Consider the following 17,579-nt stretch of genomic DNA (forward strand, 5'->3'; position numbering starts at 1 on the left):
TCTCTAGGCCTGGCTCTCCATCCACTGAACTACCCAGCTGCCCCCTTAAGGATGCTCTTGAATAAGCTCTAGAGCCTAATGGACTGGTCTCCTTCCTCCTCCTCCTTCTCACCTAATAGCCTAGGCTGGTGTCTAGAATGCCTTATTAAAACAAAGACAAGGGAGACGTTGTGGGATGATCACAGACTCTTGTGGCCCTGGATCTGGGTTCAAAGTCTCCCTCTGACTGTTCACTTCCTACATGACCTTGGGCAAGTCACTTCATCTTCTTGGGAATCCCTTTCCTCTGATGTTGTAATGGATTTGTTTAATGGCCTCTGAAATTCCTTTCAGCCTAAGGCAGCAGCAGTGGTGTAGATAATAACTACCAACAATTGGGCAAAGCTTTCTTCCCAACAGCTCAGTGAGCTAGGGAGTGTGGATAGTGTTATTGCCCCATTCACAGATGAACAAACTGAGGTTCAAAAAAGGTGCTTTCGATTACTTGGCCAAAGGGGTACAGCTAGCGGGTCTTCCGACTCTTAGACCCAAGGTACTTTGAGGGGGAAAGGGAAGATACCTTCCTGCTTTTCTCTGTCCAATTAAACCTGTGCCACACACAGTTGGGAATCAGAGGACCTGAGTTCGGATCCTGGCTCTGCATCATATCCTTGTATGACCTTGGACAAGGTCACCTCTGGGCTTCCCACAGGGCCTTGGAGGCCATGGATTCCCATCCTTTCACTTTAGAGGGAGAGAAAGGAATTGTCTAAGGTCAACCCAGCTGGTGATGTCTGAGATGGAATCTGAGTCCTGCCCTTCTGGCCCCCCCAAGCCCAGTGAACTAGTTAGTATCCTCCGAGGTCCCCTGGAGGCTCTAAGGAAGAATACCTTTGGGGAGATCCCCTGCTCCCCTTCTTTTGTATTCCTTCTACCCTTCTTCCCCTTGATGACAAAACTGACTCATCTCTGGGTTTCATGGCTGGAGCTATTTAGTGCATTGTGGACGGAGCCTGGAGTCATCAGTTCAAATGTGACCTCAAGATATTTATTAGCTGTGTGACCCTGGCAGCCAAGACATTTCTGTTTGCCTCAGTTTCTCCATCTGTAAAATAGGAATAATAATAGCACCTGCCTCTCAGGGCTGTTGGAAGGGTGAGATGAGCTAATATTTAATAATAGATGAAATAAAATAATAATAATAAAATAAATATAATATAATATAATAATAAATAAAATAATAATAAATAAATTAGTGATAATAATAATAGATGAGCTAATAAAAAGTACTTTAAAATAATGCTTCCTTTTCCATACCATGGGCTCTCTCCCTAGGATACCTGCTGACTCCACCTCCAGAGGCTTCATTTGTCCCCCCCACTGTGCCCAGACTGAATCCCTCCCTCCCCCCAGCCCATCTGATCCATATTTTTTCCTCCTCTTTTCAGCTGAAGTGATCCGATGCCTCAACAGCGCTCTGCAGGTGGGCTGCGGGGCTTTTGCATGCCTGGAAAACACGACGTGTGACACAGATGGCATGTATGACATCTGTAAATCCTTCCTGTACAGTGCTGCGAAATTCGATACTCAGGTAAGGAGGCTCGGGGAAGGGAGGGTCCCCTCATGGTAGGGCATGGAGGCAAACGGTCAGATGGAGCGACAGAGGCCGCCTTCCCTCGGCCCTTTCCCCCACCCAAGTCCTTTTGGCACGAGGGTTTGATCTAGGAGGGATGGGATGGAATGAGAGCATCAGAGCCTGCTTCTGCTCCTCTTGCCGAAGCTCAGTTTCCCACCCTGTAATATTGAGGGGGGAGGGAGGGGAATGCTGACCTCTCAGGTCCCTTCCAGCTCTAAAGGGATGGTGGGATGCAGGTAAGGGAGCCAGTTCTAAGCCTATGAATGATGCCTTTCCAAACAGCTTTTCTCCTGGGGTCCTGGGCGGTTCTCCTTCTGGAAACGGAGCCAAGTGATGGTCTCTTTCCTTCTTCCAGCTCTAATCTGAGCTTTGCCACATTTCTCTCTAATATCTAATATCATCTCCTTTCCTCTCTCGTGACAATGCAAGGGGATTGGGGGCGGGGAGTGGAGGGACTAGAGCAGGTGCATTAAAAATCCCTGTGAAGGGGGCAGCTGGGTAGCTCAGTGGAGTGAGAGTCAGGCCTAGAGACAGGAGGTCCTAGGTTCAAACCCGGCCTCAGCCACTTCCCAGCTGTGTGACCCTGGGCAAGTCACTTGACCCCCATTGCCCACCCTTACCACTCTTCCACCTATGAGACAATACACCTAAGTACAAGGGTTTAAAAAAAAAAACAAAAAAAAAACTTATAAAAAAAAAAATCCCTGTGAGTCCTCATATGGACTCAGATGGCTCACTGACAGCACCAGGTTGGCACAATGCCCTGCCCACAGCCAGCGTCATCGTGTCCGTTGGCCCTGGAGGGTATGGCTTTAGTAGGACGGGGACATGGTAAGGAGACTGAGGCAGCAGAGAGCCCTGGAGGCCCCACTTTGCTTGGCCCAGCTCGCCCAGCTACCAAGCGTCAGAGGAAGATTCTGAGAGAAGTTTTACAAGTTTAGCGTTTTATCCCCATTCGGCTATGGTTTAGTCATTTTTTAGTCACATCCGATTCTTTGTGACCCTTTTGGGGTTTCCTTGGCAAACGGACTGGAGTAGTTTGTCATTTTACAGATGAGGAAACTGAGGCCAACAGGATTAAGCAACTTGCCAAGGGTCACCCAGCTAGGAAAAATCTGAGGCTGGATTTGAATTTAGGAAGAGGGGTTTTCCTAATTCCAAGCCTGGTGCTCTTTCCACTGGGCCACCTAGCTGACCGCCACACTTGACTGCCTGTCTCTTAATAATGAGGCAGCAAGGGGGCAGCTGGGTGGCTCAGTGGATTGAGAGACAGGAGGTCCTCGGTTCAAATCCGGCCTCAGACACTTCCCAGCTGGGTGACCCTGGGCAAGTCACTTGACCCCCATTGCCCACCCTGACCACTCTTCCACCAAGGAGCCAATACACAGTAGTTAAGGGTTTAAAAAATAATAACGAGACAGTGAGGTGATGCTATGCATAGAGAGCTGACCCTGGAAGAAAAGCTCAATTCAAATCCTGTTCCAGACTTTTATTCACTGTGTGGCCCTGGGCAAGTCATTCAAATAATTGGTGCCTTAGTTCCCTCCTCTGTAAAATGGAGATAATAATAGCACACACCCCCCAAAGTGGTTATGAGGATCAAAGGAGGTGATGTGTGTAGAATGCTCTGCAGACCTTAAAGGGCCGTACCAATGATAGCTGTTATTAATAATCAATCCTTCCCAGAATCCCATGAGGACTTTGTCAAGTAGACAGAGATACACAAGGGTCAGCTATGGTAGGACAAAGGGATTCAGTGCAGCCTGAGCCCCGGAATGGCCCTGGAGTCAGAGGACCCAGGTTCAAATTGGCTCCTCTGCTAACACCCTATGTGCTCATGAGCAAGTTGTCCCACGTCCCTGAGACTCAGTTTCCTCACCAGTAAAATCAAGAGGTTGGGCAAGGGGACTCACCAACTTGGGTCATAACCTTCCTCCTCTGGATTATTATCAAGTGCTCTCCCTGCTTCCAGCCTCTCCCCTTCCAATCCAGCCTCCATATAGCTGCCAAAATGACATTCCTAAAACAAAGGGCTCCTTTCTCTCCTTCTCAAGAAGGCTCAAGGACTCCCTATTGCCTTTAGGATTGGCATTTTAGATTTTAAAGCCTCTGAAGCCCAGCCAAAATGGCCATCTTGCTTTTCTTCACAGGAGAAGCCATTTCCCATATCAGTATCTTTACCGAGCTGGTCCCCAGTATGTGAAATATATACCTTCCTCACCTTTTCCTTGTAGGATCCCCAACTTCCTTCAAGGCTCAGCTCAAGGGCCAATCTTACCCCGTAAGGGTCGATCCTCATTTCCAACCCCGTCCTACGCCGTTGCCAATTGTTGGCTTCCTCTAAAATTTCTTCAGATGTATTTTCGAATTATTTGCCGTTATCTGTGATGTACCTTTCCACCTCCCACAATGCCTTGTAAACAGTAGGTGCTTACTAAATGCTTATGGCGTGGAATGATCCCAGCCTATGCTAAATCTCTCCTTTTCCCCCGGACCTTTCAGGGAAAGGCCTTCGTCAAAGAAAGTCTGAAGTGTATCGCCAACGGCATATCCTCCAAGGTCTTCTTGGCCATCAGAAGATGCTCCACCTTCCAGCGGATGATCTCAGACGTCCAAGAGGAGTGTTACCGCAAGCTGGACATCTGCGACGTGGCCAAGAGGAATCCCGAAGCCATCACCGAAGTGGTCCAGCTGCCTAGTCACTATTCCAACAGGTACGCCGTGACTCCTTAAGCCAAAGTTAGGGGGGAGGGTTGGAGGGAAGAGACGCCACTGACAACTGGCAAGACCAGAACTCTGCACCGAGCCTTCCGCCAACCCGCAGGCCATTTGGGGCTGACCATTCCTGCAGCTTGCACTGCATGTAGGAGGAATCATTGAAGATGTACCAAAATGGCTGGCTTTAAATTCAGATTTCATTCCAGAGTGTGTATAGGACCATGCGTGTCCTACCAGGGAGTGCCCCTAGAACTCATCCAGAGCTCCTAGAACCCCTTTTTCAGAAGAGAAAAGTAAGATCTGGACAAGTAAAGTGACTTGTGAAATGGGGCAGCGGGTAGAGCATCCAAATCCGGCCTCCCACATTGACTGTGTGACCCTGGATACATCACTTATACTTTCTCTGCCTCAGTTTCCTCAGTTGGAGTAAACGGCCAAGGCCCTCCTCCCTCTTTGGGCCCCACTTTTCCCACCTGTTTACTGGCCTTTGAGCTCCAGCTCAACATGTAGGACTCAAGTCCCAGACTCAGTATCTATGCACTGACTGACCACAGGCAAGTTGCTTAACCTCTGAGCAAATTGCAGGGTACGGGGTCCTTTCTAGCTCTAGATCTCTGATCCTGGGGTTATTTCCATTTTAAAGGTGAAGAACGTGGGCTCTGGAGAGGTAAATGTAAAGATTTTCCCAGAAGGGGAAACTGAGCTAAGGGTTTGCTGGCTCCAAGCTCAGCTGCTAATAATAGGCATTTAATTAATGTCATAGTTTCATTTTTGCCAAGTACTTTATTTCACAACAAGCCTGGGACAGGGTGCTTTATTGTCCCCATTTTACAGTCTCAGGGAGGTTCCATGGGTCAAAAAACTAGCCAGCCTCAAAGGCAGGATTTGAACCCAAGTCTTCCTACTGCTAACTGCTACACTGCATGGAGTAAGGGGGTCTGAAGCCAGTCCTGAGAATTCTACCCTGAATCTCACCCAGGATCAACAATTACACACTCTCTGTCTCTCTCTGTCTCTGTCTCTCTTTCCGTATCTCTGTCTCTCTCTGTATCTCTGTCTCTGTCTCTCTTTTTCTGTGCCTCTCTGTCTCTTTCTCTTCTCTGTCTCTGTCTCTGTCTCTCTGTCTCTGTCTCTCTCTATCTCTCTGTCTCTCTCCATCTCTGTCTCTGTCTCTCTGTCTCTGTCTGTCTCTGTCTCTGCCTCTCTGTCTTTGTCTCTCTCTTTTTCTGTGCCTCTCTGTCTCTTTCTCTTCTCTGTCTCTGTCTCTCTGTCTCTGTCTCTCTCTTTCCCCGCCCCCTTCTTCTTGATCCTCTTCTGTTGCCCATCAGCTCATCAATCTAAAGCTGCCAAGGACCCCTGGAGCCATCTAGTTCACCCTTTCCATTGAACAGATGAGGAGACCAGAGCCAAGGGGAGGTTCAGTCACTTACCCAAAGTAGGTAACTGGCAGCCCTGGGATTTGAACCCAGCTTCTGTGGGGCAGGTCTCCGCGAAGCCAGAGCTGGCATTCGGAGCCCCCCATTTTCAAAGAACCCTTTTTTCCCAGTGCTTTTGTTGGAAGCAGCTAATTTTATGACTGTTTAGAAGGGCAGAGTTTTCCGGTTCCTTGCCGGGCTGCCCTGCGCTCGCCGAGATCTCAGCTCCCCTGAAACATCCTGCTTTCCCAGCCCAATCTCAGCACAGACACACACACAGCCTGTGCCAGTTGGCACGGAGGCAGAAAAGGAAGTAGTTAACAGTCCATTCCACTTTCCTGTGACTTATCTGAAGTCAGGTGGGGGAGGAGAGGCAGAGCCTCCCCTGGCAGCCCACCCTGCCCAGCAGCAGCGCCAGATGGGGGAGGGCAGGTGCCCACCCCATGGGCTAAGCCCGGCCAGAGGGAGCCTTTGGCCACTGCCAAGGGCACCTGGCTGGGGCCATCGGGGAAGGCGGCGGAGGGTCAGGGAGCTCCAGAGCCAGTGCGTGTCACCGATGACGCTTCCCACCTCTCTGGTGCATGGACAGGGGACAGGAAACAGGAGAATAATATTGATCGAGGGAAACAAAGGGCTATTTATAAATCTTCACACACTGAGTTCCTAAGCAGCATGGACTCCGGGCCGAAAGGAGCCCGAGCCTGGGCTCAGATTGAAACTTGTGTTCTCGTGAGAAAGTTGGGAAGGACTCTTTACCAAGCTCAGCCTTCAGGGCGGACTTGTCACAGGAGGGGAAGAGAATTCGAACCAGGATCTTCCTCCCCAGGGGCTCCTCTTTACTCAAGGCTCTGTTCCTTTAGACTGACGGGAGCCACAGATACTAACCCACTGAGACCCTTCCCTTTAAAGTTTGTAACAGGCTTTTTGCATCCATCAAGAGCCAGCCTGCATGTTCCAGTCACTAAAGTGTGTTAGGAGATCTGTGTTCAGATCCTGCCCCAGCCACTTTCTACCTCTGTGATTTTGGCGAGCCATTTAATCCTATTCCTCATCTGGCTCTAAATGGATGCCTTTGGGGCTTTACAACATACCAGTGAGGAAGGGTCTCAAAGAGTTCTCCCCATTTTATAGATGATGAAACTGAGGCTTTGGGACCATTTTTTGCCTTTCTTTATATTGCCATCCCTTAGCATAGTGTGTCCTGGAGAATGATGGACTTGGAATCAGGAGGACCTGAGTTTGAAAGCTGCCTCAGATGCCAGTTGTGTGACCCTGGTTGGGTTACATCACTTCTGCCTGCATCAGTTTCCTTGCCTGTAAAATGGGACAGTAATAGTCCCAGAATGGTTGAGTCTCAAACGAGAAAGTGCTTAGAAGGGCTGTGTTGGCCCACCTTGGGATCTTGGCACTTCATAGGTGCCTACAAGTGCTTCTGGACTTCAATCAAGGGTTGCCAAGTGGTCAGGGCTGGTGACCTCTTTTGTCTTTCTCTGCCTTGTCAGCTACAAGCCCTGTCCTGTGCTAGGTGTAAGGATAGCAGGTCATGGACCTGGAAATAGGAGGCTTCTGGCAGAGGTGGAGAATATGAGGTCCAGGGAGCTTGAGACTTGCCTGAGATTAGATAGATAGTAAACACCAATCAGGACTTGAACCCAGATCTTCTGCCTATAAGAAATAGTAAGGTTGGATAAGGGGACGAAGGTCATCATTGGGTAGACGTACCCAAGGAGCAACAGCAGTGGCTAGGCAATGGGAGTTAAGTGACTTGCCCAGGCTCACACAGCTACTTACTGCATGTCTGAGGCTGGATTTGTACACTGTGCCAGCCACAGGGAATTGAATTCGATTCTCCTGCTTTCCATTCTCCCATCGATTCCCCTCACCCCCATCCAGTCTAGTTCCCCGGAGCCTTCGATGAGTCCTTGGCCATTCCTCATGGCTCTCCTAGGCAGCCTCAGTTACGAGAACTGCCTTCCTCTCTCCCGCAGATACTACAACAGGCTCGTCCGTAGCCTCTTGGAGTGCGACGAGAAGACGGTGAGCAAAATCAAGGACAGCCTGATGGAGAAGATCGGCCCCAACATGGCCAGTCTCTTCCACCTGCTGCAGACGGACCACTGTGCCCAGGTCCAGCCCCGGGCTGACTTCAACCGAAGGCGAGTGGCCGAGCCTCAGAAGCTCAAGATCTTCTTCAAGAACCTCCGAGGTGAGGGCGCCACCACCTCCTACATCAAACGCACATCGGCCGAGAGCGCGTAGCCGAGGCCCCCCGCCGAGATGGTTTCGTTTTAGGGGAGACGATGTGCCCGCCCTGAGTGTGCCGTGCCTCCTTTACTTTTGTCAGCCTTTTCATTTCAAAGTAGTTCCTCTTTTCTGCCCTCCTTTTCCTCCCACCCACCCTCCAGCCCTTAGAGACAACCGCATGCAACAAGGCTTCTGTGTCCAGCGTCCCGCCATTGCCAAGGCAACGTCCCCGAGAACTGAACAGCCTCTTCCCCGATGGAAACCGCCCTTGTCCGTGCCCTTCCCCAAACGCCCTCCGACCCCCGCGTCCGTCCCTCCGTCTGTGCTCTCCCCCATGGAAGGTGTGGAGCCCCCTAGAATAGTCGTCCCCCGAGGCTTAGTCTCGCCCACACCGAGAGATGCCGAATGGATGGAGTTCGTGTTATGAATCTGTGCTGGCCATGGACGAATATGAATGTTGTGCTTTCAGTCTGAGGGTCTCAGGCGACCTGGATTCCTTTTGTATTCGGGGCTCCCCTACCAAAGTGCTCAAGCCTCATTCTCCGGCCTGTCACGTTGTGCATTTCGATAGAGAATCAGACTCCTATCTCCACGTACTGTAACTGCTCAGAGCTTTAAAAGTCTCTTTAACAATTGTCTTAAAAACTAGCATATCTTAAGGTCTAACTGTGGAATGTAAAGAGCTGAGGACTTACACACTGTAAATAAATACCAGAGAAGGCTGCTCGGACCGAGCAGCAGATAATAATAACTTTATTGCCTAGAGATTTAGCCTCATGACGTAGCTTTGCTTTTTCTCTTCTGGGAATAGTCGCTTATCTCATGACGAGAAGATATAGATGTGCTCTTTGTGGCCTTTTTTCCCCCTCTTTAATTATAACGAAGGCAGCAGCCGTAGCTTCCCTCTGCCTCGGAACCCGAGTTGGGCTTCTGTTAAACTGGGTCGGCCTCCTCGTTAGAGCCCCTCAGATCTGAGGCTGCTCACTTAAATCTGGCGAGGAAGCGACTCTCCACCGCACAGGGCAAGGGGAGGCAAACCAGAGCGGCGTGTCCCCCGTCTTAGCGATCGTAGCTTCCAGGCGGGCCACCCCCGTGGCAATAGGCTGGTGAGGGCATGAGACAAGTAGCTCATCCTTCTCTCTTTTGAATGGCAAGGGGCTGAAAGGGTTCGAATCCACCTGGGCCATCTGGCGTTAGTAGAAATCTCTGGCCTTTTCCATTGTCTATTCGTTAATCACGCCGCCGGCCATCGTCGGATGGCTGGCAGGGGACAGCGTTGCGCCTCTGCAGGGAGAGAAAGGTAGAGACGGAGATCTAAAATCCCCCTGTGCCCCACACCAGAGCTGATGGCTTCATCGGGTTACTCCCGAGGCTTCCGTATCATGAGTAACTTCTCGATCTGTGTCCAGAAATTTCTCCAGGCCACCATCCTTGAACGTGGCGGTCCTTCCCAGGCAGCGCTGCCCACGGAAGGTCAGGCCTTCTAAACTTGCTTATTGGTGCTTCATTCTCCCTGAAATAGATGCAGGAGCTGACCCCATCTGATAGATTCCCAAAGAGAGAAGGGACAAGGGCAGGATAGCTCTCTAGCGAAAGAGAAAGCAATACAACCAACCTTACCACAAAGCCTTTAAACGAATCACTTGCTGCCAAGGTACCCAAAGCAGCCGTGTGAATGTTGCTGCCCCTCCTCCTCCCCCCAGCCTGCTTCCCCCAATCCCCCATGAAGCCCATCCTCGGGGACACTCGGCCATGAGCTGAGCCTGTTGACCAGAAGGGTCACCTCCAGCTCTCCACTCCCAAAGAAATGGGCACTACATCATCTTTTTGGACATTGGGTGAACCATAGTCTGGGTCCCCCCTGATCAGGTAGGGTCGATGACTTCTCTAAACAAGAAAAGCTAATGGCTTGTGTGTCCATACCCACGCTAGCTGTCCCACTGAGCTAGGATCCCAATGGGGCAATTGGGATTTCAGTGAAATCACCGGGGAATGTCTTACATCAGTCATGGGAATTCTTTCTTTTTGCTGTGGTTCCTTCACACCCCCTCTAAAAAATATATATATATATATACATATATGTATATATGTGTGTATATATGTATGTATACATATATGTACATATATAATTTATGTATTTATGGAAAGAAGCGATTCTTATGTATCAATTTTCTTTTTTTTGCTTCTCCCCTCTGTTCTTGCTCCTCCCCGTCTCCTCCATACCTACTGTTCCAAAGTTTTTTGTCTTGCATTCCCTGCCCAGAGTGATTTGAGGGCAGATCTCAACCTGTCTGCATGATTCTTCTCTTGTGATCTGGTTGCACTTTAGAAAATTTTGTGCCATTATATTTACATTAATGTATTTATAATTTAAATATTTAGGGGGTTGGGGCTGAGTACTGGAATAAACAGTGAGCATATCTGGCATATGTCATTATTTATTGTTGAATTACATTTTAAGCTCCATGTGCATATAAAGGTTATTAAAACATATCATGGTAATGAGAGATGCAAGTTATTTTCTTTGCTTATTTTTATAATTAAAAGATACCATAGCCTAATATGAAGTGAATTCCTTCTGAGACAAAAAAAAAAATAAAGTGTTAAGTTTTATGTTTTGCCCTCTTTGGTGTCTTTCATTGTTTTTCTTGAAATTTTCCCATGCAATGATTTGAAGAATGCCCTTGACTTCATCCCGTAGGCATCCGTGAGCCAGCTTTGGTGATCTAAAAGGGGGTGGATCTCAAGTCATGTTCCTGGCACATCTTAGCTTTGTAAAGAAGCATCCTGGGGAGGTCTTTCCTAGGGCAAGCTGGACTTTGGGGAAAATAATGAATGAATGATTTCTTGGTCCTTTCTCTTCAGCTCTGCCCCTCACCTAGGTGGCCTCGGTCAATTCCTCTAGACCTCAGTTTCTTCCTCCATAAAATAAGGACGTGGGGACAGACCCTCTTGAAGGCCCCTTCTAGCTTTAAACAGGAGCCAGGAATCCCTCTTCAAATTATATTCTGCTCTACACACTTTTCTGATCCACCAGGATTCTTAATAACGAATAGAAGGGTTGCCACCTATAGGCAGAAAATATATTACAGGTTTCATGGTGATGGCTACAAACTCTCTTTCCCCTGTTTTTCTACAAAGTTGCCACAACTCCCCAGCTTAGGAGTGATTGTTAGGGGAATCGCCCCATGCCCGTTCTCCGTGAACGTGGGCATCTAGCTACAAGTAAGGGAAGTCATTCCTTTTCTGTAAAATGAAAGCTTTGTCCCACTTCTCTCTAAGCTTCCGACCAGCTCTAATCCGTGATCCATTGGGTGGATCAATTACTTCTGTGAGTAAAAGGCAGACATCTCATCTTATTATCACAGAATCTCTGAGTTGGAAGGATCCTTAATGATCAGCCAGTCCAACCCCTACCAGAAGCCACGGGCTCAGAGATAGAAAGACCCAAGTTCAAAACCTAATCATTCTAGCATTTAAATCATGCTTTGAGACTTACAAAGTGCTTTACAAATATGGTCTCATTTGATCCTCAAAAAAATCCTTGAGAGGTAGGTACTATTTTCAACCCCATTTTACAGATAAGGGAACTGAGGTAGTCATAAAGGAAATGACTTGGCCAGGGTCACATAGGAAGTGTCTGAGACAGGAATCAAAGTTAGGTCATCCTGACTCGCTCTCCACTGAGCTATAGAGCCTCCTCAGACACAGCTGTTGGGGCTCTGAGCAAATCACTAAAATGCTCACCTGTTTATATCTGTAAAATGGGGATAATAATAGCACTTCCATAACATATGTCAGTCAATTAACATTTGTTAAGCACCTACTATGTGCTAGGCGTTATGCTAAGCCCTGGGGAGTCAAATCAAATACAAATAAAAACACAGTTTCTGCCCTCACGAAGTTTACAATCTAACAAGGAAGATAATACACAAAAGAAAGCTGACAACCCGAACAGGTGAAAGTAAAAGGGTTGGGAAAGTCCAAAAGCGCTTTGTGAATCTTAAAGTATTATATGATTGTTGATCATCCAGCCATTGCTAGAGACAGTGAGCTGCTCACGGTGCAGTGGACAGAGTGCTCAGGAAGACCCCCCCCCCTCTTCCTGACTTCAGACACTGACTGTGTGACCCTAGGCAAGCCACTTAATCCCGTTTGCCTCAGTTTCCTCACCTGTAACATGACAAACCACTTCCGTATCTTTGCCAAGAAAACTCCAAATGGAGTCACCAAGAACTGGGCCCAACTGAACAACAGCAACAAATTATTACCATTGTTAGATTCATAATTCATCTGGGAAACATTCCGAGTCTTCCAACTGCCATCCCTGTCCGTCAAGGTGGCATCCATCCCTTCCCAGATTATGAATATAACACCATTAATCTTGACACTATAACTGTTGACCCAGTCATTGTTAGAAGAGCTCCAGTGGCAGTAAGCTCACTACCTCTCCAAGTAGTCCATCCCACTTTGGGAGTTCTGGGGCAAGTTTTTCCTTATATCCAGCTAAAATCTGTCTGCGACCTCTCCCTGTGCTCCTAATTCTGCTCTCCAGGACTGAGCAGAGCAGGGCTAATCCCTCTTCCATGTAACAGCTCTTCTGTCCTTAAAGCCTATTATAGCTCCTCTATATCTTGCTTAAATCAACTCTCCCAGGCTCCTTCCAGCTTCATAGAACATAGGCTCCAGCTTCTCCAAGCTCCTGCTTGTGCCTTTCATAAACTGCTTCCCAGAAATGATCCCCAGAGGGGAGATCTGAGCCGAGCGGAATACCATGGGACCATTGGCTCCCTTTTCCTTCTTAATCAGTCCAAGATCTCACTGGCTTTGGGGGCTGACAGATGGTACCACTGACCCATACTGAAGTACGTAATTCAGTAACTCCACCTCTCCAGATCTTCTTCAAAGGACCTATTGTCCAGCCGAGTCTTTTCGATCCCCAAACTGGGCTAGTGGGTCAGGAGAAATCTGTAGAAATCCTCACCATAACAGGATCCTCTGATGGATCCATGGATCAACTCGTGCTGGATCCTGTCTGGGAGGGACCTCAGAGGTCATCTAATCTAATCCCCTCATTTTAAAGATGGAGAAACCAGAACATAAGGAACTTGAAATGACCGTTTACATAGATGATTTTTTTTTTAAACCCTTGTACTTCGGTATATTGTCTCATAGGTGGAAGAGTGGTAAGGGTGGGCCATGGGGGTCAAGTGACTTGCCCAGGGTCACACAGCTGGGAAGTGGCTGAGGCCAGGTTTGAACCCAGGACCTCCTGTCTCTAGACCTGACTCTCAATCCACTGAGCTACTCAGCTGCCCCCGTTTACATAGATTTTTGCCAAATATTTGAAAAACCCTCTTGCTGTTCCTCTGGACAAAATGGAGAAATGCAGGCTAGATGAGTGGATTCTGGGAAGTGGTGGAATGAATAACCTTCATGGTTAGTGATGAATATTAACAGGGATCAAAGGTTCAATATTAACTTGAAAGTAGGTCTTTGGTGGAGGGCCACAAGGATCTGCGCTTTGCTCTGTGCTGTTTAATGTGCTTATCAATGGCTTGGATAAAGGCATTAGATGGCATGCGGATCAAATTAACAAGTAACAACAAATGTGCCAACAGATGACAGAGTCTAGACTCCAAAAGATCTCAATATTGAACTGAGTTAAATGGAATCGAGTGGAATAGGGACAAAGGTAAAGTCATAGAAACAGGTTCAAACAATCAATTCCATAAATATAAGTTGGGAGAGATGTGGCAAGTGAGCAGTTTGGATGAAAGTAATTTGGGTCTCATTATGTGCCAGCAATGGGAAATAGCAGCCCAAGCAGGTGATTGGTGATTGGGCTGCATTGAGAGATAAATGGAATTGAGGAAAAGGTAGACTGTTTTCTGCCTTGGTAAAACCATGTTGTTGTTGTTGTTTTTTTAATTTAAACTCTTCTCTTCCATCTTGGGATCAATACTGTGTATTGGCTCCAAGGCAGAAGAGTGGTAAGGGCTAGGCAATAGGGATCAAGTGACTTGCCCAGGGTCACACAGCTAGGAAGTGTCTGAGGCCAGATTTGAACCTAGGACCTCCCATCTCCAGGCCTGGCTCTCAATCCACTGTGCTACCCAGCTGCCCCCTGTAAAACCATGTTTTGAGCACTGTTTTTAGTTCTGGATTTTAGGAAGGATAATAACAAGATAAATCTAAGATCCTAAGAATATTCCCTGTACATTCATGCTACATTCAGTCAATCAACAGTGTTTCTTAGAAGCAGCTACATTGTACCTTGGATTAAACATGAGACTTGGAGTCCAAGAAGACCTGAGTTCAAATCCAGCCTCATACACTTACTGTGACCTCAGGAAAATTCTTTAACTTTTTTGTGCCTCCTAATCCCAAAATGGGGGTGATAACAATAATGCCTCTTTCCCAGGATTATTTTCTGAATCAAATGAGTGGGTATCGTAAAGTGTTTTGTAAACAAAAAAAAATGCTGTATAATTATTAGCCAATATTATTGCTCCTTCAAAGTTATACATTCATCAGAATATATCAGAATATGTAGTTGAAGGACTATGCTGCTATTTTAAGAAAGCTACTGTCTCATTTAGCTATAATCCATGGTTACTTATGCTGAAAGTCAAAATTAATGGCGGTTGGTTGACACAAAAACAGGGAAACACTGTAGTTATATGGACTGCATGGTCTTCCTCTCCCTCCCCTCCACCCAAGCTGATTCCTTCAGCTTGTCTGAACTCCTGGCTAAAGGTTTCTCTATGGCTACCATCTTATCATTTCCCATATACCCCCTATTTGAAATGTGCATGGCCATTGTTTTATTTTTATTTTATTTTTATTTTTAAACCCTACTGTGTATTGGCTCCTTGGTGGAAGAGTGGTAAGGGTGGGCAATGGGGGTCAAGTGACTTGCCCAGGGTCACACAGCTGGGAAGTGTCTGAGGCTGGCCATTGTTTTTCCTGAAGTGGGGATGGATTTGCACTGCACCATCTACACTTTCTTCTCTGTTCAACTCTGTTGACCCCATTCCATGTCTAGCAAATTATTTAGGAAAAGGTCTACCACCTATGGCTAAGGAGCCAAGCGTCCCTCTGTGGGCAGATTTACTTCCTGACCTTCCCAAAGTGCTATTCCAATCTATCACAGGACCTCGAATTTCCTAGGTTCTCTCTAGGGGGCTCCTGCTCCTGTGAGGTTCTTCCAGTTTGCAGTTTTCTTTCAGAGAAGCTTGACATGAACCCAGAGAATGAAGGAATCTGACTAATCAGAGTGGCATTTGGGTAGTTCAGTGCAAAGCCCACCTTAGATACTTAGATACTGCTGCCATCCAAGGCAAGTCACTTAACCTTTGTCTGCCTCTGTTTTCCCATCTGTAAAATGGAAACAATAATAGCTTCTACCTCCCAGAGTTGTTGAGGATCAAATAAGATGATGATTAGAAAATACTTTCCAAACCTTAAAGCATTCTAGAAATGCCAGTTATCCTCACCATCATCAGTCCAGCCCATACCTGAATAGAAATCCAATCTTGCCCCCACAAAATAGTCCCTTGCCTTCGAAGACCTCGAGTGTGGAAAAGTCTCCTATTTTCTGATAAAAGGGAATTTCTTCAGGGGCAGGGACTCTTTTGTATCTGCCTTTGTATCCCAGCACATAGCACTGTGTCTGGCACATCTTACTCGATTACTCAAATCAAAGACCTCCTGTTCCATTTGTTGATAGCTCTAATTCATGGGATCATAGCTATAGAATTGAAAGGGAACTTGGAAGCCATCAAGCCCAATCCCCACATTTTACAGATGAGGAAACTGAGACCCAGAGAACTTCAGTGATTTACCCAGAGTCTCCGATCTAGTAAGTATGGAGGTAGGATTTGAAATCAGGTCTTCCTCCCTCTAAGTCCCTAACCATATTGTGAAGTTTCTCTTTTTTTAATCAATTTGTTACACTAGAATACTCAGGTATCTCCCTCTCTCCTTTCCCTCCCCCATTAGAGAAGGCATCATTTGACAAAAAGACATGTGTGTATATAAAATTATATCTCACTTATTTCTATTTACCAGTTCTTCCTCTGGAGATGGGCATACATAAGTCATTCTCCAAATTATATTTCCGTTGTTGTATTTAATGTTCTCTCGGTTCTGCTCATTTCACTCTTCATAAGTTCCCGTGGGTCTTTCCATGTGTTTCTAAAATTAGTCTGCTCGTCATTTCTCACAGTGCAGTAGTATTCCAGCACTATCATATGCCACAACTTGTTCAGCCATTCCCCAATTGACGGACATCCCTTCAGTTTCCAGTTCTTTGCCATCACAAGGAAAGTTGCTATCAATATTTTAGAACACATAGGTTCATTTCCTTTTTCCTTGATCATCTTATATACAATTTCATAACCGTTGGGCATAATTCCAGATTGCTCTCCAAAATGGCTGAATCAATTCCCAGTTCCACCAACAGTGTAGTAGTGTCTCCATTTTTGTACATTCCCTCCAACATTTGCCATTTTGCCCTTTTATTGTTTTAGTCAATCTGATAGATTCGAGATAAAATCTCAACATTATTTTGATTTGCATTTCTCCAATCAATAATGATTTAGAACATTTTTTCATATAGTAATATATAGCCTTGGTTTCTTCACCTAAAAACTGTTTACTCATATCTTTTTTTTTTTTTTAAACCCTTAACTTCTCTGTATTGGCTCCTTGGTGGAAGAGTGGTAAGGGTGGGCCATAGGGGTCAAGTGACTTGCCCAGGGTCACACAGCTGGGAAGTGTCTGAGGCTAGATTTGAACCTAGGACCTCCTGGCTCTAGGCCTGACTCTCAATCCACTGAGCTACCCAGCTGTCCCCTACTCGTATCTTTTAACCATTTATCAATTGGGAAATGGCTCATATTCTTATATATATCTGACAAAGTCCTCTATATATTTTAGATATGAGACCTTTATCCAAGAAATTGTCTTTAAAAAAATTTTCCCTACCTTACTGCTTTCCTCCTAATCTTGGCTACATTCATCTTATTTGTACAAAACCATTTTAATTTAATATAATCAAAATTAACCATTTTATGTCTCACAATGCTTTCTATCTCCTGTTTATTCATAAAGTCTTCTCCTATCCATAAACCTGATAAGTAAGAAGTTCCCTGTTCTTCTAATTTTCTTATGATATCTTCCTTTGTGCCTAGATCATGTGTCCATTTTGATTTTATCTCAGTAAATGGTGTAAGATATTGGTCTACCTCTAGTTTCTGCCAAACCACTTTCCAATTTCCCCGGTAATTTTTACCAAATAGTGATTTTTTTATCCTCAAAACTTGGATCTTTACTTTAGTCAAATACAAGATTACCATAATCTATGTCTCTTCTGTTCCACTGATCTGCTTTTCTATTTCTTAGCCAATACCAGACAGTTTTGATAATTACTGCTTGATGATATAGTCCAAAATCTGGCACTGTTAGACCTCCTTCCTTTTTATGTTTTTCATTAATTCCTTTGATATTTTTGACCTTTTATTTTTCCAAAATAATTTTATAATTTTTTCTAGTCCAATAAAATAATTATTTGGTAATTAATT

General features: G+C 46.1%; 1 protein-coding gene across 1 annotated transcript in view; it reads left to right on the top strand.

Annotated features, from left to right (window-relative positions):
- STC1 (stanniocalcin 1) overlaps positions 1-8,684 on the top strand; it is a 22,878-nt gene extending 14,194 nt beyond the window's left edge. The window contains exons 2-4 of the mRNA XM_044659260.1: positions 1,428-1,570; positions 4,118-4,329; positions 7,737-8,684. Coding sequence (XP_044515195.1) covers positions 1,428-1,570; positions 4,118-4,329; positions 7,737-8,007 — 626 coding nt within the window. The 3' untranslated portion in view covers positions 8,008-8,684. The remainder of the gene's footprint in view (positions 1-1,427; positions 1,571-4,117; positions 4,330-7,736) is intronic.
- The last annotated feature ends 8,895 nt before the right edge of the window (positions 8,685-17,579 follow it).

Source organism: Gracilinanus agilis, chromosome 2 (genome assembly GCF_016433145.1).
Source record: "Gracilinanus agilis isolate LMUSP501 chromosome 2, AgileGrace, whole genome shotgun sequence".
NCBI lineage: Eukaryota > Metazoa > Chordata > Mammalia > Didelphimorphia > Didelphidae > Gracilinanus > Gracilinanus agilis.